The following is a 23835-nucleotide window of genomic DNA, read 5'->3' on the forward strand; positions in this document are numbered from 1 at the left end:
CCACGCTGGAATTTGTGGAGCTCCTGAGCGCGACCCATTCTTTCACAAATGTTTGTAGAAGCAGTCTGCATGCTTAGGTACTTGGATTATACACCTTTGGTCATGGAAGTGATTGAAACACTTGAATTCAATGATTTGGATGGGTGAATGCTTTTGGCAATACAGTGTAAATACAGGACAGTCTGGGCAATGAGCTACCAGAACATTTTTGTAATTTCACGCATTTATCATCTAGAAAAACTGAAAAGTACTGTTGAAACTGCACTTCCTTCTCTTATCTTAAAACATCTCCTCTTTAATTTGCTTAGTTAAATGTCTTTACAGTGACAGAAAGGGGACTTTCCATCTGTGGCCTCCATTAAGTTTAATATCCCTGCTCTGCTGTATGCGTTCAATGTGACGATTACTACACCAACCAGCAGAGGGCGGCAACGCCCCCTTTCTGCAGCGAAGAAGACGCTTTGTTGTTACGTAATCAGCGAGCGTCCGCGAATCTAACACACGAGGATATGTCGGTGTTTATTGAAATAAGAATATTTTAGCGATTCTTTTATCATAACGCGTCCACAGCTGATTTCACTAAGTTTCAGAGGACAAGGTAAAGCAGAAATGGGCGACTTTTCCTCCCTGGGTCTGTCAGACTGGCTGATTAAACAGTGTAAACAGCTGGGAATCAACAAACCCACTCCAGTCCAGGAAAACTGCATGCCAGCTATCCTACAAGGTAAGACAGGACGGGAAATACTGACGCATATATCCGTGTAATACCTGCCAGTGGATCATTGATAAGGTCTGAGTAAGTGTTAAGATGTGGCGTCTCTGCAGCTCCAAATTTGTTCCATCAAAGTCGAGCTGAACTTCCAGCAGAGTCCCAGCATGTGAGTGCGGATGACTGAAGGTGTTTCTTCCCACAGGTCGGGACTGTATGGGCTGTGCCAAGACCGGCAGTGGGAAAACCGCAGCCTTCGTGTTGCCAGTGCTGCAAAAGCTCTCAGAGGACCCATATGGCATCTTCTGCTTGGTCCTCACTCCTACCAGGTCAGTGCCGTCAACACAACGAGGTGTTGAGGACGACTGTGGTGTTGTACTCAGTGATTGTTCTTCCTGTGCATCATCGGCGTGTCCAGCTGTCTAATGGGATTCATATTGATATCTTAGATTCACTTCATGTTTCTCAGACTTTTCAAAAAAGCTGTTTATGTCAAATGTGATATTAGGGCTACAACTAGATAAATGTGTTTAAAGCTTTGAATGTGCAAAAATTTCAAGCGACCTGTCATTTTTTTTATGTTTTGCTAGGGAAATGGGTGCAAACATGCATAGAAATACAGTACATAAAGCAAAAACAAAGTTTGTACAATTCTAACAAGCTTGAAAGCCAATATCTGAAGAAAAACCTTGAAAGACCTTCAGAAAACCTGGAGAACTGTTGCTCAAGATCACTTAAAAAAAAATCAAAGTCTGGCTACTTGGAAGCAAAATATAAAGAAATGAAGGGTAGCTCAATGTTTTTGCAAAGTACTGTACTTCCTCTGATATTTTTTAACTCATTATGATGTAAATGTGATGCCATGCAGGGAGCTGGCCTATCAGATTGCAGAGCAGTTTCGAGTCCTGGGGAAGCCTTTGGGTCTGAGAGACTGCATCATTGTTGGTGGAATGGGTAATGATACAGAGTGCAGCTTGCTGCTTTTATTTCTGTTTATTAAGCAAAAAAAAAAAAACTCCCAAGAAAGAACCTCAGAGATTTTCTGCAGTTGACATTAACGTTCCACTGGGTTTCTTTTGTTTGATGCCTGTCCTCTGTGCTGCCTCTGCTCGGTTGTGGACAGATATGGTGAGCCAGGCCCTGGAGCTGTCCAACCAACCACATGTAGTCGTAGCGACGCCGGGCCGACTGGCTGACCACATCCGCAGCTCCGACACCTTCAGCATGAGCAGGATCCAGTTCTTGGTGAGTCCACCAGATCCTGAAGCGGATCAGACCAGATGATAAGAGTTTTATTTAAGACATAAACTTCTTTTTATGTGAAAAGGATGCAAAGGAGAAGTGCTAATATGTTGTATCTAAGTCTTAATTTTTCACTTATACCTCATAGCAGCATGAAAACTCTTTTGTCTTTTTCCACCCTGTGGAGCCACAGTTGAAATGAAAACACCTGTGATGTAAACGTATGTAATATCTGCTGGTTTTCAAAATAGTGCTGAAATTAGTTTAAAGAGTGTTTGAAAATGCCCTTTAAAAACTGGATTTAGTTAAAGTAATGGTAACAAGTGTTGAAAATGCTGTTTGTTGGATATGTGAACAGTTCACAGTGATAAAAACTCCTAATTTAGACGTCTCATTTTTAGTTACTGTGATGTCTTTTTTGTCTGTGTCAGATTTTGGATGAGGCTGACCGGCTGTTGGAGCAGGGTTGTACTGACTTCACCAAAGACCTGGAGGTGATCCTGGAGATTTTGCCAGCCAAGCGTCAGACACTCCTGTTCAGCGCCACGCTGACTGACACCCTGCAGGAGCTGAAGAGCATCGCCATGAACAAACCGTTCTTCTGGGAGAGCAAATCAGAGTGAGCAGCCTGTAATCTGTCTGATTTTCACCAGCATTTAGACATTAAAAGACAACGCAGCTTTGCTGCTGTCTTAAACATCATTCACAGGGGTGTTTATCAGTTCTAGTCACTTTAAGGAGATGGTGAGAACCCGCTGGGACAGATCTCTGTGCCTCAGTTCAGATCCATTTTCTCTGTTCATTCTTGTCTGTTTCTTATGTTTAAAAAAGGAACGTCAGCCCGAGGAGGAATTGAAATGACTAATTTTTATTTTTTGCATATGCGCCATTAAATGCAAGAGCGAGTCATGCTCCGAAATTATTCATGGTTGAATGAGCAGTCTAGTGAAACTATTTCCAGGGTTCAGGTTGTGAAACAGCGTATGCAAAAATGCCCGGATATATTCATAGAAAATGGAAAGAAGCGATGTAAAAAATTTTCCATTCGATTTGAAGTGGGTACAGAATAAAACAGCGTCTCAGCAGCTGAGCTTATGTGGTTTTTACACTTCACTGAGCTTTCTTTTCTCTGTTCAGCTTTACTTTTTCTTCTCCTGTAAAGGTTTATAGTTCTGTTTTGTGAATTTGGTGAATTGACCTGTGAGCGGGCGGAAAAATGTAATTGAGTTTTCATCCGGCTCAACGTGACTGCTGTAGCACAGAGTCTCCAGAGTGCTGTGTTTGATCACCTTTGCACTCTGAATTTCATTATGAAGGCAACTTAACAGGATTATTACAGTAGAGAATGTGGCGTTTAAATGAATCGCTGTCAGCTTTAAGGTTGTTGTGCTGTAATATGACTTCAGTGGATGATGATTTATCTTTATTGTTGTTCCTCAGGACACGAACAGTAGAGGAACTGGACCAGAGATACATCCTCACTCCGGAGAAGGTGAAGGATGCCTACCTGGTCCACCTGATCCAGACATTTACTGACGAGCACGATGACTGGTCCATCATCATTTTTACCAACACGTGCAAGTAAGAAGCTCGTGAGGGATTCAGCTGACATCATGAGAGCATCTTTGCAGTTTAGAGCAACCCAGTGCCCAGACACGAGCATTAACACCCTGCAGCCTTTACTGCAATTCATCGCAAGGTTCATTTACAAAGTAGAGTCCAGATTGTGATTGTTAATTTGCCATATTTTATAGTATATATTAGTATTTAGAAGAAGAACTGGACAAAAATGATCTGCTGAATGTTGTAAAGATGATGCATGTCTTTGAAACCTGAGTGTTTTCAGTGGAAACTTTTCAGCTTTTTGTTGCTGTGGTTCGTTCTTTTTCAGGAACTGTCAGATCCTCACCATGATGCTGCGGGAGTTTAACTTTCCAACGATTTCCCTGCATTCCATGATGAAACAGGTGAGGTTTGTGTGAACAGCAGTGCCGCAAACAAACTCAGTGGGACTGCTGAAAACAGTGCATCTGACACCGGACACTGAGGCAGGAACTGCATTAGCAGATACATTTTAGTAGAGGACGCCTGCTTAGGGACATTTTAAGGGCAGTGTCTTTGCACTAACAGTTGAAAGAGGTGTCAATTAAAGTCAATTAATTTTGCACCTTTAAAGCATTTGACTTTGCTGAAATGTCACTAATCGTTGGTCCCGAGAGGTCCTCTACAGATATCTGCAGGGAATTATGTTTGTCTCATTAAAGGGACAAAGACTGAAGGTCTGCTGAAAAGGACTGAAGCATTTTAGAGCAGATAAATGAGCCTGCAGAATAACCAACTACTCTTTTTGTTCTTCAGAAGCAACGATTTGCAAACCTTGCCAAGTTCAAGGCCAGCGTCTACAAAATCCTGATAGCGACTGATGTAGCTGCCAGGTGAGAATCCATGTGGAGCAATGAAAAAGCTTCATTTTACTAATGTGACACAGTGATCATCAGGACAGACAGAAATCTGTCATCTGAGGCTGTTTAAGCCTAATCTTCTGTCACTGCTCTCCAAAGTCTCCACACAGTGATTCAGAGCAGAAACATGCTTTAGGGCCCACACACACTGTGATCATACTGTCCTCACTTTGGTTTTTTTGTTTGTTTTTTTTTCCTGGTACTTCCGACCCACAGGGGTTTGGATATCCCGACTGTCCAGGTTGTCATTAACCATAACACCCCTGGCCTTCCCAAGATCTACATCCACAGAGTTGGACGAACAGCCAGAGCAGGTAACACATTTTTTAGCAGATTTTCCTTGCATCACATCTTCTTTCCATAAACCTTCCATAAATGCCACTTGTACACTGTGATGTTTTTATCCTTCTGCAGGGAGGAACGGCGTGTCCATCACACTGGTGACGCAGTACGACATTCACCTGGTTCATTCCATTGAAGAACAGATTCGTAAGTCAGATCAGGAGCATCTGAAGAGCTGCATGCAGAACTGCTGCGTGTTTACATTTCTGTGGATGAAGCAGCTGGTAGAAATGCAGCTGTGATGGACCTCAGGATAGACCGGAGTCCATCAGTAACATTAACAAGTAAAATATGTACATTCATTTTTATCAAGTTTATTTGCACAAACTGGCCTCTTGTTCTCTTATAGAAACCAAGCTGAAGGAATATCCTGTGGAGGAGAAAGAAGTCCTGAAGATCCTCACCCAGGTCAACGTGACCCGGCGGGAGTGTGAAATAGTACGGATCTGTCTTCACTTCACGCTCACCTCTGGGCTTTTCACTGCACTGAATCCAGTTAAAGTGGAGCAATGGTTGCACACTCCAAACAGCTTCTTCATAAACATTGCTCTTTGTTTCACACAATGACTGACAATATGTCCACTTAGTCGGGGACTAAGACGGCCATGACCTACCTCACCAGTGTATTTCCACTGTATTAACTGTAAAATTTATGTTGCAGAAACTCGAGTCAACAGACTTTGATGAGAAAAAGGAGATCAACAAGAGGAAACAGCTGATCCTGGAGGGGAAGGTGAGTGCGACCTTTTTGTCAACAGTTTAAAGATTTCTCTGTTTGTCATTTGAATCATAATTATTATTATTACATGTTGGCAAAGTTAAGCTGAACGTTTAAACTGGAGTGAAGCAGCAGTCGGGTTCAGTGTAACTCAGCCGAAAGTAACAAAAGAATTAAAATGTTTGATTTAGATACGAATAATAAATCTAGACGTTAATGCTAAAGGAAAGAAAATGTATTTTGGTATTGTGACAATTTGAATGATTTCAATGATTTTTGCAGTTGTTTACTGAACTAAACTTCTCAAAACTTAAATTGGCCATTAAGTTTGATTTCAAAGTTCCCGACTTATTCCAACATGACACCAGAAACCGTAAAACTTTGTTTACACGTGGTTTCAAAATGTGTGCTAAGATTTATGAATTTAGATTGTAAAAAGTAAGCTTGAGGAATCATGCATGAGGCCTCCATTCACACAGTTTTACTTTGTGTCACATTACTTGTAGATCATAAACATTAACAGCAGCCTTATACGTGCATTCAGGCTACAAAACTATAGCTATAAAGCAAATTCAACTCCACTCAGTATTTTGCTGTCTCTTGATCACATTACGTACTCCTGAGGGGTGTAGGGGTGCAGTAATGGCTTAGTGAGCGATGTCGAGCTTAGAGTTTTCTGTCAGAAAAGTGTCTTTCTTATTACCTGGCCAAATCGCCGTGGTAACTTATGCTGGTCAGGAGCAGGTTATGTTCCAAGTTGTAGTTTAAAATTGGTTGGATGCATGTTTTCACATTTTTGTTTGGTAGTTTTTTATTATTTTTTCCATGTATTTACAGGATGTTGTGTGATATAGATTATGTAGGAATATGTTAGATACATGCAACTACCCACATTACTAAAATAAAGCCCAGCTGTAAACCATGTTGTCACTGGAATGTGCCTCTATCAGAAAATGTTTTTATCTTTGCTTTTAATCTGCTGCTAAGGCTGAATTACAGCTGCTGAAGCAAACTTGATCGAGGCATCAAAATAAATCTTTGATCTGTGATAAACTAAAGCAATGTCTCTATTATTTATTATTAACCTTTAATGAAATGCATCCAATTTAAAGTTTCAGAACTCCAGTCTGCAGCCGTCATGTTAGCATTAAAATAATTAAGTCGTTAAAATTTGTATTTTATGCTTCTGTGCACCTAATCTTTTGTCTTACAACAATGTTGAATTTTACTGTTAAATTTTGATCTTTTTAGATTTTAACCACCATTGTGTCATCTGATAACATCTGTTTGCAGTACTCTCACTCAGAAGGGATCATTTAGTGGGGAAGCAGTCACATGATGCATGAAACGCCCCCCTTTTTAAAAAATATATATCTCAACAAGTGAATAACTGTAAAACGGCTCGTGTTAAGGACACAAAATAGCAAAGTAACATCTGATTGGGATTTGAGTGTTTGTAAAAACAAACTGCTGCAGATTAATTGGCTCTGCTCTGAGCTTTGACAGCAACTTTATGAATGAGGAAATGAACCCGAGTGTCAGACAGGTGGTTCAGGTGTGGCAGGAGGGGAGGAGTCAGAGAGAAACTGTTGAAGAAAACCTGCCAGCAAGCAAGTTTAGTTCAGAGTTGAAGTTAACTCTCTTCCTGGAACAGAAAGTCTGTTTCCCCTCATCTTAGGGTTAAAGTTGTTAGCTGAAAGTGCTTCCTGGAATAGGACCCTGGTGTTTTTTCTGGCAACAGAGATGTTTTGGCTGCATCAGTTTCCTCAACCTTGTAGTGAAAGTGACACAGGAAGCAACAGAATCTGGACACACGATAGCAGTGGGTTTCTAATGTCCACTTGTGTTCTGATCTCTGAAGGACATGAAGTGTAAAGGAACCAAGAGTGGCCATGAATGCTTCAAGTACCTTTAAGCTTTTGTTTTAATATAGTACTGGTCCCACTGAGAGTTTGGGACTCTGGTAATTAAGAACTATTAAGGACATTTTAAATCTGAGATCCTGCTGTCGTTTCAGGATCCAGAACTGGAGGCCAAGCGGAAAGCTGAGCTGGAGAAGATCAGGAGCCAGAAGAAGAAGTTCAAGCAGAAAATCCAGGAGAGCATTCAGAAACAGAAATGTGGACAGTTAAAAAGAAACTGATGAAGAGAAAACAGATGAAAAAGAAAAAGGAGTCACAGGCAACTGCATGAAAACTGCCTTATGTATATACTGCTAGTTTTGGATCTGTACAATACCTGTAATATTTGTATCTGCAAATAAATTTCAAACTACAAAAACTGAAGTTGACAGCTTTTATTGATTCAGTTTAACAAGAGAATCAGCATCTTGTGATGAAACGTCACCGCAAATAAGACCCTTCGTTTCAAAAATTTACATCACATTGAGACGTCTAGTCTGTTACTTAAATCTCAGCCTAATGACAGTGGATGAACGATTTGGATGCAAGTGCTTTAATCTACAACATCTTCAATGATCACCGCGCATGTTGGAATTGATTGTGGCTCAGAAGATGGGAGAAAAACAAAAACCAATATTACAGCAACAATTTATTTTAAAGCTCTAACATGTTAGGATTCAGCAGAACAAGATATGTTAAAAGAACTCAATGCACAAATGTCAAAACAGACCTATTTCTAAATCAATTAAATGGCAACGTCTAAGCGCAACATGATTGTCACGTCTGCAGAAATGAGAAGCAGGTGAGAAACAACAGTGGAGTACATTCTTGCTGTTTTCAGAAAGTGTCTCTCCTGGAAGAGTTACAAAACTACAATCCTTCGGACAGTTTGAAGAAAAGATACAAAAATCGAGAAAGGAAACGGCATCCCTCTCATTCCTGCAGTCAAGTTGCTACAAAAAACAGCTCAGTAAGACTACACAACGCAACGATGCACACAGCAGCTAAATATCTGACGAAAGCAAAGTCTGGATGAACTCAGGAGGAACTTTACATAATGCAGGCAAAACTGCTTAGCATAAATCAAACATCCACAGAAGAAAAAATAAATCCTAACCTCTACTTTTACTCCACAGAGAAGGAAGGTGGCTCCCCCCCGCCCCAAATAAGCCCAGCTGCTAGACACACTGGCCTCATTACCTGGCTTTATTCAAATAATAAAAGCACATAAATAAAACAAGTCCTTTTCTGTAGGTTTATTAAGCCCTCTGGTGTCTGGAAGGTTTTTTTAAATGCTGGTAGTTTGACTGAACTACATTCATGCTTGTGCTGCAGCTGTTTGTCCGAGGGTGACTGGTTATAGGCACTGATTCTGGTGTCTCATTCACTTATTTCATCTCCTTACCCCTTCCATGATCAGTACTGATGGCATTTCTGCTGAGAGTGACTGGGGTTTAGTAAAGTCACAACATTTGAATCCACAGGAACAAAAAAGTCCCTCAGATCAAGTTTATTTTTGAATTAAACACTTAATTTCAGATTTAAACATTTCTTTCTGAAAAATGTCAAGTTTTTAACCTGATTATCTTTCATTTTATTTGTGTGGTCAATATGACCTTTAATATGGCTTCATTAATGTGGAAAAAAACACCAGCTTAACATCATCTGGTATGTGTTCATGTTTGGTGTGAAAAAGTCTAAATTTTGGACCCTGGCAATGACCTGAACGTGTTTCCTTCTCTGCCTTAGCCACCTTCCTTTTCTACTCCTTTCTTGCAATGGATTGATTGCCACGACCGCCTGTAAGCCTCATCTAATATCCTCCTCCTACCCCTGTTTATTTTCTTTCACCTCAAGCAGGGATTTATGTGATGAGTGTGGACAGTCCACAATCCCCTGAGGAATCACTCAGCGCAAAGCTTTCAAGCTTTTGCCAATGTAAGCGTACACAGAGTGTTTTAAAAAGACATCTGATCACGAAGCACCGCGGGACATCAACAACCCCGTCGCTCAAAAGATTAAAATAAGGAAAAGCCTTCGCTGAAACATCAAGTGACACTGAGTTGAATATTCAATGCTGGTCATGTCTGATAGTTTCAATGACTTTTTTTTTTTTGCAATTTTGTGCTCTGTGGTAAGAAAGGTACTTCAGAGAAGAAAAACTGTCCCATGATGATCGCGACATCGTCGGGATTCGCGTCTCATGCCTTGAAAAATCCGTCTGAAATCCCCGTGCCACTCTACCACTGACGAGCGGTCGAAACCACCCCATTACAGACCTTGTGAATGAGCCAGTGGTTCTCGAGGCAAATGAAAGGCATTTCAATATCAGACTCAAGCACAAAAAACAGAGTTTTTTTCCTCTCTGAGAGGGTCTGTCGACTGCCGCTTCCTGTAGAGGCTGCTGAGGTTCGAGTTTCCAGTAGAAGATTGTTGGTAGTGCCCTTCTCCCACGTCAAATCTAATTTTAAAAAACTAGTCCAGGGCATTACACAAGTTGAGTCAACCAACTTTAAGCACGGGGAAGCAGAACTGCAACCAGGTCTTGAAACCAGGTTTGAAGAATGAAATCTTCAAATTCTGCTGAAAAGCTACAATCTTCATCTGAAGACAAGTGACAACTTTTTCTCAGAGGGTGTTGGGAAGATTATTTTATTTGGAGCTGAACCTCATATGGATTCCCTTGAGAGACTGTTTATATCTCTCCTGTGCTTCCCTCAGCAGCCCAACCACACGCCGCCATCTTTTCGACTTCCCTCCTTCACTCTGCACGGGCATTGGTTCCTGCCTCTCGCATGTTCACTCGGCCTCTCTTGCCATCTCCCTGCCTGTCTGTTCGTGCTTTCTTCTTCTTCTACCCTCATATTTCTCTTGCTGGTCATTGGTTTGGTTTCGCTATCCCGTCGCTTTCACTTGGTGGTGCTTCGGTTGTAGCAGAGGAAAACAGGTATCCATTTTATGTTTTTTTTATTTCCCAGATTAAAAAGCTGATGAACTAAGCTCAGCTCAAGCCTAGCTCCCTTCTTTGGGTAACCTGCAAGACACACACACAAAAAAAAAAAAGAAAAAAAAAAAAGTCTTTTAAACTCATAATTTTACTACTAAACTAAGCAGAACATATTCATTAATTATCATGATGATTAAGTAACATTTTCAAAGGTTCATGCTGGGGTTTTAGGTACTGAGTTTGTTTTTGTGAAGCTAAAAAGGGAAAGATTTCAATATCACAAGTTAGCCAAAATCACAGTCATAAGCACAGTTTTACTTGGCTTCAAGTACTTACACTTCAGTACTGTGACAGTCCAGTCACCCCGCCATGCTGGTACGCACGTTCACCCTGGTAGGTTGAGTCCTGGGACAAAGCCACGTCGATCTGGGACTTGAACTCGTCACCCAGGTAGCTGTCCTGGAGAACAGAGAACAGCAGACATATCAGCTTTTTTTTTTTCCCCCATCCAAAAGCACCAGGAACTAACTTTATTCCCCTCAAGATCTCTTTTCAGGGTGCTAAAAGTTTTCCTTCAGACCATTGCTTGTCTTTCACTCTGGTGAAGACCTGCAAAAATTATTCAAATTTGTCCACTGACCCAGGAAAAACTATTTTTGTACACAGGACTTTGAGTGTTTTAAAACGGCTCTCAGACCCACCAGTGTCAAGCCTCGTCCATGAGTTTTCAGCACCACTCAGAAGTACATACCCAACAGCAGGCACTTTTCTTTCCCTTGAAAGCAGCCCTGAATTAATTCCTACAGAAGAGGTTTGCATATAATTTGCTCAAAGGGTACACTATTTACCATCTAAAGATGGTCACTTCAAAGACTGTATGTCAATCTCAACAAGATACAAAAAGAAAAGAAATGGATCATCTCATATTAGGTGCATGATACATAAGCAATAAATCCCAAGATATCCTGAAAAGAAAATAAGGGATGCATCTTCGAATAGTTTCCCTCATAATTAAAGAGTGGCATTATAAAAGTTTTAAGTGATATGTGGCAACTTTTCTCTCCAGGTGAATTTCAAACCAAACATTTCCCAGAGGATTAATTAATCCATGATCAAAACAAAGAAGCTATTAATAAAATGTGGCAAAGTACAGACAGTAACACTGATATATGCATGACAATAATTAAACAAAGCTGTCATTAAATTAACTTTACCTTTCTTTAAGAAACAGTGGTGTGTTACCTGGGAGAGATCTGGCTGGGAGAGGCCAGGCTGGCTCATCTGAGAGGGCTGACTCATGGAGATGTAGCCCTGTGTCAGTGGCCCCTGGGAGAAGGACTGGGAGGCTCCATCCTGGCTGGCCTGACTGTTGGGTCCATTTCCCTGACTGGCACCCTGGTGTCCGCGGGGCCTCTGCCGCCCACCACGCCCAGGTTTACCTTTCATTGCTCCACGCCCTTTATAGGTCAAAGGAAGTGCATTTGAGGATGCAGTGGGTAGCTATGTAAGCTTAAGAAACTGATGGTTATCAGATGTCAGCATCTGTCTCCAGACATGAATGAACTTTGCATTATGTCCTCAGCAGGCAGCATGTTTTTGGTGTCACTGAACATTCATGAGGTATTGTGGCTGTTATCGTACCTGCAGCAGGGCCATTGGTCTGACCTAGATAACTAGGTGGAGGCATTGGTGGCATCACCAGGTTGAAGGGTATCGGGATATTCATAGTAGCCATGTGACCGGGTCCTGCCCCGATCATGCCAATCTGGTCATGTGTTTGGAAGTACATGCTGGACTGCCGTGGAGCTGAAAGTTATTAATTAAATTAATAATAAGACAAGGCATAGAGTTTGTTGAACTCTAAAAGACAGCTAGTGATTAATTTTTTTAAAAGGTAATATATTACCATTGCTGCGGTCATATGCAGAACCAGGGATGAGGGCCTCGCGGGCATCGTACATTGCAGTGCTCATAAAACGTCCTCCCTGGAAAACACCAGATACCATTTAGAACAGATGCATACTGGCTGGATGCATACAGCCTTTTATGTTCATTACAAGGTTTGAAAGACTTTGCATATTATGCAACTCTAATGAAACAAGCAGGAGAGAAACAACACACACACACACACACACACACACAAGCAAAGACAACATCTTGTGACTGAATGTTTTTAATCACAAGGCTGGGCCTGATTTCAGAACTGTTACACTCCTGTATCTATAATCAGGCTCTCTGTATAACTGACATTTAAGGTTTCTCAATCAGTTTAAAAAAAAAAAAAAAAAAATACTGATTTATAAATTAGACCACTAAATGATTCTTTGTTAAAATACTTTCTAGTCAAATCAGCTTCCAGTTGCATTGATCAAAATAGTTAATGTTGATTTTCAGTATCGGTTCGGTCAGGTTCTATTTGCCATTAAGTTTTGTGAAGTATGAATCCAGTCGTACTCACAGGGTTGATGGTGTTCACCAGTTTACGGGGCTTGCTGAACTGCATGAGGCTCTCCCTCAGGTTGTTGAGGGGCCCCTCCACCAGGACCTTCTGCTCCTTGTAGTTGTTCAGCAGGTTGTTCCACAGCGGCTGCTTGGAGAGAGCCTTGGGGTTCCCCACAATGATCACACCGTACCTTCATACACAAGACAACTTATGAGGGGTAGGTTACAACTGACACAAATCACACTGTGTGAAATGTTGTGTGTGTAGAACAGAGTTAATCCAATGTGTGCTCATCCAGCCTCATTAAAGATAAGCTAAATTTGACAGAGGAGTCATTCAAATCAGATACAGTAGTTGGATTCTATCTAAAAGACTTATAAACTAACAATCTGGCTGTATCTACCCACTGTGATTGTTTTAATTGGTCTTACTTGGCCCTGGTCAGTGCTACGTTGAGACGGCGAGGGTCGTTCAGGAAGCCGATGCCCTGGTGCTCGTTGGCTCGAACGCAAGACAGGATGATGAAGTCTTTCTCTCTGCCCTGGAAGGCATCAACGCTGGCAATTTCCACTTGCTGTAGTGAGCCACGACACAAGGTGAGATTGCATTGTAAAAAACAAAGCAACAAATTTTGTTTGTCACAGACCAAGTGATGGCATGTAAAACTTTAATAACGTCATGTCAGCATACTCTAAACTCTGGCTCTAGAGTTTAGTTTCTATTTTCTCCTCCACAGGGGAGATGGACCAAGACATTCCACTCCTCACGGCTCTATGTTGATGTTGTAGTGGGATATCTCCTAATGTGTGTAACTATAAAATTAGTGTGCATTTGCTGAAAATAGGCATTTTTGCTTTGGTGTCTTTAAGCAGGGTTAAAAGTGCGTACCTGATAGAGTTTGGTGTGCAGGGAGCCGCTGAACTGCATGTACTGGACCAGGTAGGAGCGCTGACCCTCATATGGGGTGATGATGCCAATCTGATCAGGTTTGGCTCCTGCCTTCAGCAACCTGGTGGTGATTTTCTCTACGTTGGCAGCTTCAGTTCTAGAAAACAATCAGAACTGATTTAATACTGTGCTACTTAACAGTGGGACAATTACTTCAAATATTATGTGCCAAATTATTTAGACCCTCAATTAAAATGTCTAAGTAACCAATGAAATGTGTGAACTTACCTGTTAAGGTATGAGGTTCCAGAGCTGGCAATTTCCTCCTGACCTTGAGTAACATAGAAGAACATGGGCTTGTCTGGCTGTGGCCACTGGAAGTCGAAGCCTTTCTTGATGCGGTCAGCTGGGGAGAACAGGACAGACTAATTAATATTAAGTTAGCAGATCTTTTTGGCAGCTAACATACTAGTGGGTGTGAAAATCAATTTTTCGTCAAACTAGATAAACTACCAAATCTTAACAAACCTGCAGTGACGCCATTCTGTAGGGACCCCTCATAGAAAATGTTGGAGGGGAAGGCACTGAGAGCCGGATGCATTCGGTACTGGACCTGCAGGCGGATTGGTCGGATCCCCAGGACCACCAGGCGCTCAAACAGGGACTGTGACAGACCTGCTTTAGCTGCCTTCTTGCACATCACCACAGGACCCAACTGGCAGTGGTCACCCACCAGGATAAGCTGGGTGGAGGAAGATGAGTCACATAAGTGTGACACTTGGGTTAGTTTAACAGTACAATATAAGAAGTTAGTGTTCCTTAATGTTCAGATTGTCTGGGAAACAATTTACTGAAGAAGTTAATTAATTAAATGTTCTAATACATGACAACAGCAGATACTACAGTTTAAATGACACATTTTTACATTTTTAGTTAGCATGCTATTATTCCTCTTGCTGGTTCAATGGCCTAATGGGTATGAGAATAGCCTAACAAATTTCCATGTGCTATAGTATTTATTTATTCACTGTTAATGCAAAATAAAGTAAACAGCATATAGCATACAGCATATATAAGAGCTGTTTTTCATTTGTTCAACTGTAGGGATGGAGATTAACTGTCTGGATTTTGTATATTTTTTTGGTACCTGCTTGGCTCCCAACACCACAGGTACCATACACTCAGGCTCCGTGGCCTGGGTACTCTCATCAATCAGGATGGAACGGAACTGCATCTTGGCCAGACGAGGATCTCCAGCTCCGACACAAGTGCAGCAGATCACATCAGCATTCTGGACAACGAAGAGGAAGTTATAATCCTTATCTGCATCCCAGGTTGAAAGTATCGAATCACCTTAATGGACTTGTACAGAAAGCCAACTGAAAACTGATATTTTATTTTCCTATACTGGCATATACTGACTGAGGTCTCTAGTGTTGCAGGATTTTGCTACACAGTAGTGTGTGAAAGCAAATAAAGGATTTTCAAAGGCAACAATTCTGTTTGCAACGCAAACAGAATTGAGGATTGCAAACAGTTTGAGACGCGAATACAGACGTGCATGACTAGTTGAGTAGATGTTTAAATGTTGCTGCCCTCACTAGTCAGCACCACAAATACTAGTTAATGATTCATAATTAGGTTTATAAATTACACAGCTGGTTAAATATAATCACAAGTATGAAGATAAATATTCGACTCCGTTATAACAGAATAATTACCACAGTCAAACGGGTTCTGACTGCTTGACTGAAATTACCTGTTTGCACTAAGAATGCCTGAAACTGCTGACTCGCAGCTGCATTTAAAGTCAAACTCACAAGCTTGTTTTCTAAGACTCTGAACACCTCACCATGAGCAGCTCCCTCTCAGCAGTCCGCTTCAAAGCCCTGTAGCGTTTCTCATCAGCAGATGACAGCTCACCAGTCTCATCTTTTAGCTGCTGTAGCTTCTGAAGCTCCGGCATACTATGGAGACAAAGGTACATCCAAAAATGTACACTGGGACTTGTACCTTACAATGCTAAACCTCTGATATAACAGCTTTGTTCAAAATACATGTATTCAACTGCAATTGTTGGTGTAGAGGCTACACATACACCATCCCTTCAACTGAAGTTAATGTTTATAATCTGTACCTGCCGTTAATGGCAGGAATCCAACAAAGCACATCAAACTTTGAGTATGCGCCTGGTGAGATCTGATAGATAACGAACTATTTCCCTTCATGCCACTGACCTGTCCATGTTGCTTATCTGGTTGTGTAGAGCCAGAAAAGACACAGGTGACTCAATGGCCTCCCGGCTCTTGGCACACAGCCTGACAACCTTCAGTCCAGTCTTATCGATCTTCTCAGTCAACTGGTCCACGGCAATGTTACTGGGAGCACACACCAAAACTGGTCTACAAGACACACACCACAGAGAGAATGACAAAAGGAATAGGGTACAAAATATTACAAACCAAGAATAAGACTGCAAGTAAAAAACTGTTCAATCAATTTTTGACTTACCCATTGCCCTGTCGGGACAAGTGGTACACAATTGTGGCAGAAGTGACAGTCTTTCCAGTGCCGGGAGGCCCCTGGATCAGACTAAGAGGTCTCTGCAGCACCGTCTTCACAGCATACACCTGAACATGCAAGAAATAACATCACTCAATCTAGCACTTAAAAATAAATCTAATTAAACCAGGGGAGGAAAAAAAACAGCAATCACATATTCACAGGGTTTCTGTGTTTAAGTCTGACCTGGGAGTGATTGAGGTCAGGAAGGCCGGGGGCAGTGAAGCGCTTTGGCAGCTGGCACTTAATGATGACATCCTCGACCTCATGGCCCAGAAGTTTGTGGTAAATGTAGCCAGACACGGAAGTCTCATCCACAGCAAACGTCTTCAGGGCGCTCTGCATCCTGCAGCAGGACAAACAAATCTTAATCAGCAGTCTTTACCAAATACATTTATATTGTGAAATATTTACAAATCATAAGTTTTTTTTTTTTTCTTTAAAAAGAAAGGGGAAAAAAAACAAACAAAAAAACACATGTACTGATTACATAAGGTACAAAAAACCTCACACCCTGTGATGTAATAAACTAATGTGGTAAGACATCATTAAATGTTCCCATCACTTTCATAATTTAGTAGTATAAACCAGCATACCTATCAAAGGAAGTCGACTTCCACACAAAGTCCACCTGGAAGTTATGGGGGATTTCCACAGGTGCTCCAACACTGGTCCGCAACTCAATAGCAATTTCATCTCCATAGTCTTTAAACACAGGCTATTAAGGAAATCCAGCATTATCCTTAAAATATTTCCAGTAGGTGGGTGTGGGCTTTGCTGTCTGTACTTCTCCATTAGTATAGCCAGTGTTGCTGCACAGGGCCACACTGGAATGCAACATTAAGAAACAGATTGTATACAACTGAGTAAAGGATACTGTCTGGGACCTTGATGACATGGCCGATGCCCTTCCACAGCGGGGCCAGGTCTCCCTTGTACCTCAGACAAATTTCATCTCCTTGCATCAACCGCATATCTAGGGTCAATTAAAAGAACACAAGTTAGAAACCTGTGCCTACTCAAAATTACATACAAACAAAAAACAAAAATTGAGGACAGGGTTAAATTCATCAAACACCTGATACAATACCGTGCACTGATTTAACCCCATTTCCAAAACAAAGGCAAGAGCATGCACCAAAAGATGGAGGGGTGGGGAGGTTGCGTGCAAACACGGGGAGGGTAGGGGTGGGTAGGTAGGAAGCTATATCTGCACCACAGAACCACTGGGAGAAAAACAAGTTTAGAGAATTACCACCTGAATCCGTCTTGGGCAGAGTGAAATAGGCAATCCGCTTTTTGTTCAGCCCCAGATCCCACCTAACTGTTATATTATCTTGAGTCTGAAAAAATGGGGGGAGAAAAAAAAAATCTAAATATCAGGTATAATAATACATATAATCAGAGATATAACAATACTGCAGGATCATGATCATTTGTTCCTCCAGAGTTCCAGTAATAAAGTAAAAACACTTCATCTAAAAAATGCCTTATATCACAAAAAAATATTTGAGATCAAATTCTGCTTCAGCATGAGAATAAAATAATCCTCAACATACTACTGAAATTATTAAATGCTTAAAAGGCTTTTTAAAGAGCCTTCTACACTAGTTCTTTTAAAAAAAAAAAAAATAAAAATAAATGTTATCCATACGCAGATCATCATGTACATTTCTGGAAGGAAAACACCACCATGTAAGTTACAGGACCTCCAGTACAGAAACATTTTCAGGTACCTGTGACTCCTTAAGCTTCTTGTCATAGTCAGCTTCCAATTTGACCAAAGGGCCAAATATATTTTGGTACTGATAAGCATCTTCGTAACGCAGCAGCACATGCTGGGGCTCCTCATCCACTCCAGGTTTCTCCAAGTCTTCCAAGGTGGCGCTGGGATTGTCCTGCAGCAAAAAAAAAAAAAAAAAATTAAATAAAAAAAAGTCCACAAAAACTATTCAACCTATGAGAGCACATCACAATAAGGTCAACCCTGTCCTTCCAGCAGCTGTCACCCCCCCCCACACACACACACACACCACACCTATGGGTGCATCTTACCTTCCAGAGTTCCTCCAACTTGTTGATCTGCTGGGCAGTAATCTGACGGGCTCGAAGCTGCTCCTGTTCAGATGGAATCTTCACCAGCCAGGAGAGAAAGCAGCGGTCCTGGATCAGTGGCTGCCACTGCGAGCTGTCCCAGTTGATGTCCTTCAAGCTGCTTTGGCTAGCACAGGGCTGCCTGCATGGACACAAGATTCAAACAGAAGTATTGCTTAAGTATGGAGATTTCAAACTAATTAAACTACCACAGAGGATGAAAACATGTTATATCATTACTTCTTGCTGCATGTGCATGAGACCATAGAGAGAGAGTTATTGTCAGAGCAGCAAGCTCTATTTAAAGCTTAATGCACATTAGTAGGGAGGTCCAGGGACAACAGCTGCAGACTCTATAGCTGACTGTCTGTTCTCTACTTTGACTGATGGTGCATATTATGTGCTAAAGCCAGAACACTGGCTCTCTCATCATCTTCTGTGAAGACACATTGGTGCTGGTGTGAATGAGAAAGATCTACACTAGGGAGTTTATTTCCCACTTCTAGCACAAACAGAATGTAACATAGTCCAGAATTGTTGTAGTCCAATCCATCTGCCATAGTACATAATGTATGAACACACAAAGCTCTGAGTAGTGCCTTTGCTGAAATCATCTACCGATCAGTGGACAGAATTTATATCATGTCCAGCATGATAGCAGCAAGTTCCATTAACCTCCATTACAAACAGCAATGAATGATTAATCCTGCTCTACTTAGTCAGCATAAGTAGACCACTGAAGGTAAAACAGTACCAAAACATATTATGTAATATTTTTAACCCCCTTGGCTGCCTTTGTAAACTTTCATCAGTTAGCCACTTCTTCCATATGACTATTTAGGCATTTCAGGGCCTCTTCAATGTCCTGAGCCTCAGGATGCAAGACAAGTCTCAAATAAGGGGGAGAAACCTAAACAACTGATCCATCCATCCATCCATCCATCCTCTTCCGCTTATCCTGTTCAGGGTCACGAGGGGGTTGCAGCCTATCCCAGCTGTCATAGTGCGAGAGGCAGGGTACACCCTGTGCAGGTTGCCAGCCTGTCACAGGGCCAACACAGAGAGACAGACAACCACTCACACTGACATTCACACCTATGAGCAATTTAGAGTGACCAATTAACTTAACCCCAGTAACTGCATGTCTTTGGATTGTGGGAGGAAACCAGAGTACCCGGAGGAAACCCATGCAGACACGGGGAGAACATGCAAACTCCACACAGACACGGATAAGAAATCAATTTCTGGTGTCAAATGAAATACATGCATATATAGCTTCTCAGAAGTTAAATACTGTCTTGTGAGTAGTGCTGCAATCAGGGCGTCCCCCCGACACTTACCTGCAGAGTAGCACCACCACAGAATCGGCCTTAGCTGGGATAAAGCCCAGGAGAAAGACGTTCCGGCAGCCGCAGTTGTAACACTCCAGCACTGTTTCGCCCAGCGGTCCATCTTTGTGCAGTGTCACCTCTTTGCATTTGGCTCTCACCAAATGGTTCACAATATGGCTGGAGGGTAGACAATGAAAAGCAAACAACTCAGAAAATTATAAACTACTACTGACACTGAACCAGAGAGCAATGACAGGAAACAGACCACTTCACAGTTGTGAACAAAGACTGTGAATAGGATGTGTTTCATATTACACTGGCTGGTAACATCTACAGTAAATAAACCTGAACACACCCCTCCCCTCTAGCTATGCAAATAAAATGAGAAGGGCTGTAGACTACTTCATGCACATCTCTCATTACACACGTTCCACATTAAACCGTCTGCCAAAAGCTGCCTGGTAGTGAGTTTGCAGAACCATGTGAAAATGTAATTATTGGCAGTCTCAGTAGTTTCATTTTCTGATTTCTACATGTGATGCTATTAAATGAAGACAATACGACGACGCACCTGCCAGATGTGTTGCCACGCCCATTACAAAACCACTTCTTGCTGGTATTGCAGTACACCACACACGCTGGATCGTGGATACCACAGTAACTGTAAGAACAAATATGGCAGTATTTAGACCACATACTACAGGAGCAAAAAACATTCCATGCCAAGTGCATCCAAAGTTAAACACATGATATTAAGGTGTCAGAGGAATCAGCACATTATATCAACCATGTCAAATACTATATAGACTCCCCCGACTCAACTGTAAACATAAAATATCATGGGACTATGCCGTCTCCGTATGTGCAGGCCTCTTGAAGTTAAGGAAACTTGAACAGTATTTCAACAAATTGCATTTAATCCCAGCAACTCTATTCAGACAAAATAAATAAATGGCATATTTGACTGCCATTCTGTGAGTCCATGCACATGTATACGTCACTGACTATTTAATAATATATTAAGTATTCTTGTAGGATAATTAAAGTAAACAGGGATGAGAGACAAGCATAGGACCTGCAGTAATGAGAAAACTGCTACTAAAGCGGGAGATGTCTCATCAGGACCACGTGAGTCACTAAAGCGCATTAAAAATCATAAAACTTTGATGGTACGCTGTATTTGATAGAATATTCAACACAGGCTTATTTTGGAGTCCTTGTGTGTCCTACAAGTACTGCTAATACTTTTGTGGTCAATCACTAACTAATGTAGTACTGCAATCAGGTCACCGGTGAAGCACAGCCTGTCGATATCCTGCCCTGGTGCGTTTCTGTCAGCGTACCTGCACGCGTGCACGGGCAGATCTTTAGTGTAGTACGTGTCCTCTTCATCCTCCTCAAAGTTCAGCTCCGCCAACAGCTGGCTGGCTTTGGCCACGGAATCATCCACTCCACCGTTGTGAAGACCCTCATCAGGACCATTTACCTGCAGCAAAACACCTGCTTTACCAAACAAACTCACCGCTAACGGTTAGCAACCTGTCACCACAGGCACACAGCGCGGAGAAAGACAGTAAATTATAAGTTGACAGATTGTCAGTGCTCATGAATTTTATCTTTAGGCTTTATAGTTACACCCACGACTTGAGATTAGTTCAAACAGTTCAAAATAAGAGTATCAACACAAATATTGTTACTTTAAGAGTTTAGTTAAGGGGCTTGCTAACACCGCGACCAAGCTAGCACTGAGCTAAGTAAGGCTATCCAGTTTAGCGGGCTAACAGGTAGCGCTGGAGCAGCTAGCTAACTACCGTTAGCGTCAGTGAAGCGCGCTTTCTTGTGCCTTCCTGTGAAATTGAAAGACTCAGACCTGGTTGTCCAGCTGGCTCTGTGTCTGCCCTTGAGTTTGCGTCTGACTGGGAAGGGTGAAGTCGGTGAAGTCATACTCTGAACCCTGGGTATCCGCTCCGAGCAACTCCGCTTCTTCGGTGTCTAGGAAGGTGAGGGTCTGGGAGCTCGGCCCGTACGCCTCCACACTCATCTCGACTCTCTCAACTTTCGCTTCGCTGAAGGGTTTCCGGGATTAGTATGAAGACGATTAAAATCCACGGCGTTTTCGTTTATCGACAGTTGATTTCGAGGCCAGCGTTAGGGGGTCTCAATTTGAACCCAAACAAAAAATGGAACCGAACGGAACCTCGAAAGCTGCAGCAGGTCCAAAAGCGGTGGTGACGGACTTCCCCAGCGTGTGACGTTCACCGGAGGCTGGAGCGCACAAATAGATCTGCGCAGGAAAGAGCGCTCACTCCGATCTTATTTCCGGGTATCAAAACCAAGTCATGAAAAGCTGTGGGACAGTGGTAAAATACCAATACTGAATAGCTATAATGTTTGCTCGTCGTCGATATTTTATATATATTTTTATATAAATTGCGTGCTTCCGCAGCATTTGTTGCATCGATTTCTATCCCGTGTTTGCCCAAATATGGCCCAAATTTAAATCTACTTAATTAAAGAGAAACACGCACATCCAAAGATTAAGCAGGGTGCTGGATCCAAGCAAAACTCAATACAAAAAGACCGGTGCCCTAAGGGCACTCCGGCCCGAAACGTCAGCGGTTTAACGTTGATGGATTAAAATTTTCCAAGGAGCTCTTTGGTGTGCGGACCTCCAAATTTAAATCTAATCATATTTATCATTGAGTTTTAGGTGATGAGATTAAAAGCAAAATTGTTTAAATTTGTATCAGCTAAGTTAGGGTCTGCTTTTTAACTTAATAGTGACCATTTAGAGGACCCCATGCCCAAATTTATTTTAAATAATTTTACAAATTCAATCAAATGAAAAAAAGCAAGGGGCATCCTTAGCTCTCTCACCCTTGGGGTTTCAGTGTCACTAAAGTAATAATTAATGTATTTAATGATGAGTGCATCAGGGATCCTTTCTGAGACCCTCTTTATCTGCAGTAGTGATGGATAGACATCTTTGCAGAATACATTGTGATCTGTAGTGATTAGGGAGTAGGTGGAAGAGATCCTGGACATACACTATATTGTCAAAAGCATTTGCTCATCTGCCTTCACACATGTGAAATTGAGCGACATCCCATTCTTAATCCATAGGGTGTAATATGTCAGTTCACCCTTTGCAGCTATAACGGCTTCATCTCTTCTGAGTAGACTTTCCACAAGGTTTATGAATGTGTTTATGGGAACTTTTGACTATTCTTCCAGAAGTGTACTTGAGAGGTCAGACACTGATGCTATACGACAGGGATCCTCAACTCCAGGCCTCGAGGTCCGGTGTCCTGCAGGTTTTAGATGTGTCTCTGGTTCAACACACCTGAGTCAAATATAGAAGTCATCAGCAGGACTCTGGAGATCTTGACTGCATACTGAGGACGTAATTCAGCCATTTGATTCAGGTGTGTTGGATCAGGGACACATCTAAAACCTGCAGGACACCTGACCTTGAGGCCTGGATTTGAGGATCCCTGCTACACGAGAAGGCCTGGCTTGCAGTCTCCGCTCCAATTAATCCCAAAGATGTTCTAGCGCAGAGATCCTCAAATCCAGGCCTCGAGGTCCGGTGTCCTGCAGGTTTTAGATGAGTCTCTGCTTCAACACACCTGAATCACATATAGAAGCCATTAGCAGGATTCTGGAGAACTTGACTGCATACTGAAGAGGTAATTCAGCCATTTGAATCAGGTGTGTTGGATCAGGGACACATCTAAAACCTGCAGGACACCTGACCTCGAGGCCTGGATTTGATGATCCCTGTTTTATCGGGTTGAGGTCAGGGCTCTGTGCAGGCCAGTCAAGTTCTTCCACACCAAATTTGCTTATCCATGTCTTTATGGTCCTTGCTTTGTGCACTGGTGTGCAGTCATGTTGGAACAGGAAGGGCCATACCCAAACTGTTCCCACAAAGTTGGGAGCATGAAATTGTCCAAAATGTCTTGGTATGCTGAAGCATTAAGAGATCCTTTCACTGGAAAGGAACTCTTGAGCTAATATGAAGGCCACATGAAGTTTGGAGGTCTTTTGTGACTGACTCTGGAGAAAGTTGTTGACCTCTGCACACTATGCACCCACTCTGTGATTTTACATGGCCTACCACTTTGTGGCTGTAGTTCCTAATCATTTCCACTTATAATACCACTATCAGTTGACTGTGGAATATTTAGTAGTGA

At 42.0% G+C, this 23835-nt stretch overlaps 2 protein-coding genes across 5 annotated transcripts; one reads left to right on the plus strand and one right to left on the minus strand.

The window, feature by feature from the left end:
* Positions 1-465: 465 nt before the first annotated feature.
* On the plus strand, positions 466-7758 carry ddx49 (DEAD (Asp-Glu-Ala-Asp) box polypeptide 49). The gene is made up of 13 exons (XM_030726718.1): positions 466-724; positions 915-1038; positions 1578-1663; positions 1833-1954; positions 2383-2570; positions 3392-3532; positions 3843-3918; positions 4310-4386; positions 4630-4727; positions 4828-4902; positions 5105-5193; positions 5417-5488; positions 7491-7758. The coding sequence occupies exons 1-13, from the start codon at positions 610-612 to the stop codon at positions 7614-7616; spliced, it is 1389 nt and encodes a 462-aa protein (XP_030582578.1). The 5' UTR covers positions 466-609; the 3' UTR covers positions 7617-7758.
* On the minus strand, positions 7755-21888 carry LOC115778595 (regulator of nonsense transcripts 1). Of its 4 annotated transcripts, none has more exons than XM_030726714.1 (25): positions 21510-21888; positions 20983-21125; positions 20211-20300; positions 19649-19816; positions 18270-18450; positions 17951-18112; positions 17540-17557; positions 17305-17440; positions 17092-17190; positions 16811-16919; positions 16401-16560; positions 16164-16282; positions 15890-16054; positions 15505-15619; positions 14800-14943; positions 14181-14394; positions 13941-14058; positions 13653-13809; positions 13196-13338; positions 12780-12954; positions 12228-12306; positions 11963-12127; positions 11564-11778; positions 10658-10780; positions 7755-10408 (listed from the first exon to the last, which is right to left on the minus strand). In XM_030726714.1, the coding sequence occupies exons 1-24, from the start codon at positions 21678-21680 to the stop codon at positions 10661-10663; spliced, it is 3366 nt and encodes a 1121-aa protein (XP_030582574.1). In that variant the 5' UTR covers positions 21681-21888; the 3' UTR covers positions 7755-10408; positions 10658-10660. The 4 variants fall into 4 exon arrangements, with proteins under 4 accessions (XP_030582574.1, XP_030582573.1, XP_030582577.1 ...); XM_030726713.1 differs by having other exon boundaries at positions 17293-17440; XM_030726717.1 differs by lacking the exon at positions 17305-17440 and having other exon boundaries at positions 17473-17557.
* Positions 21889-23835: the final 1947 nt, after the last annotated feature.

Source organism: Archocentrus centrarchus, chromosome 4 (genome assembly GCF_007364275.1).
Source record: "Archocentrus centrarchus isolate MPI-CPG fArcCen1 chromosome 4, fArcCen1, whole genome shotgun sequence".
NCBI classification, from domain to species: Eukaryota; Metazoa; Chordata; class Actinopteri; order Cichliformes; family Cichlidae; genus Archocentrus; species Archocentrus centrarchus.

What these genes read in the sequence shown, in the direction of transcription:
- LOC115778595 (XM_030726713.1), bottom strand. Translation starts at nt 21,680, where the DNA reads ATGAGTGTGGAGGCGTACGGGCCGAGCTCCCAGACCCTCACCTTCCTA. An exon ending in CGTGGCAACACATCTGGCAG is followed by an intron (nt 19,817 to 20,210) that starts GTGCGTCGTCGT and finishes TCTACCCTCCAG; the next exon opens with CCATATTGTGAACCATTTGG. An exon ending in GTAGCACTGACCAGGGCCAA is followed by an intron (nt 12,955 to 13,195) that starts GTAAGACCAATT and finishes TTGTGTATGAAG; the next exon opens with GTACGGTGTGATCATTGTGG.
- ddx49 (XM_030726718.1), top strand. Translation starts at nt 610, where the DNA reads ATGGGCGACTTTTCCTCCCTGGGTCTGTCAGACTGGCTGATTAAACAG. An exon ending in TTGGTCCTCACTCCTACCAG is followed by an intron (nt 1,039 to 1,577) that starts GTCAGTGCCGTC and finishes GATGCCATGCAG; the next exon opens with GGAGCTGGCCTATCAGATTG. An exon ending in GCGACTGATGTAGCTGCCAG is followed by an intron (nt 4,387 to 4,629) that starts GTGAGAATCCAT and finishes TCCGACCCACAG; the next exon opens with GGGTTTGGATATCCCGACTG.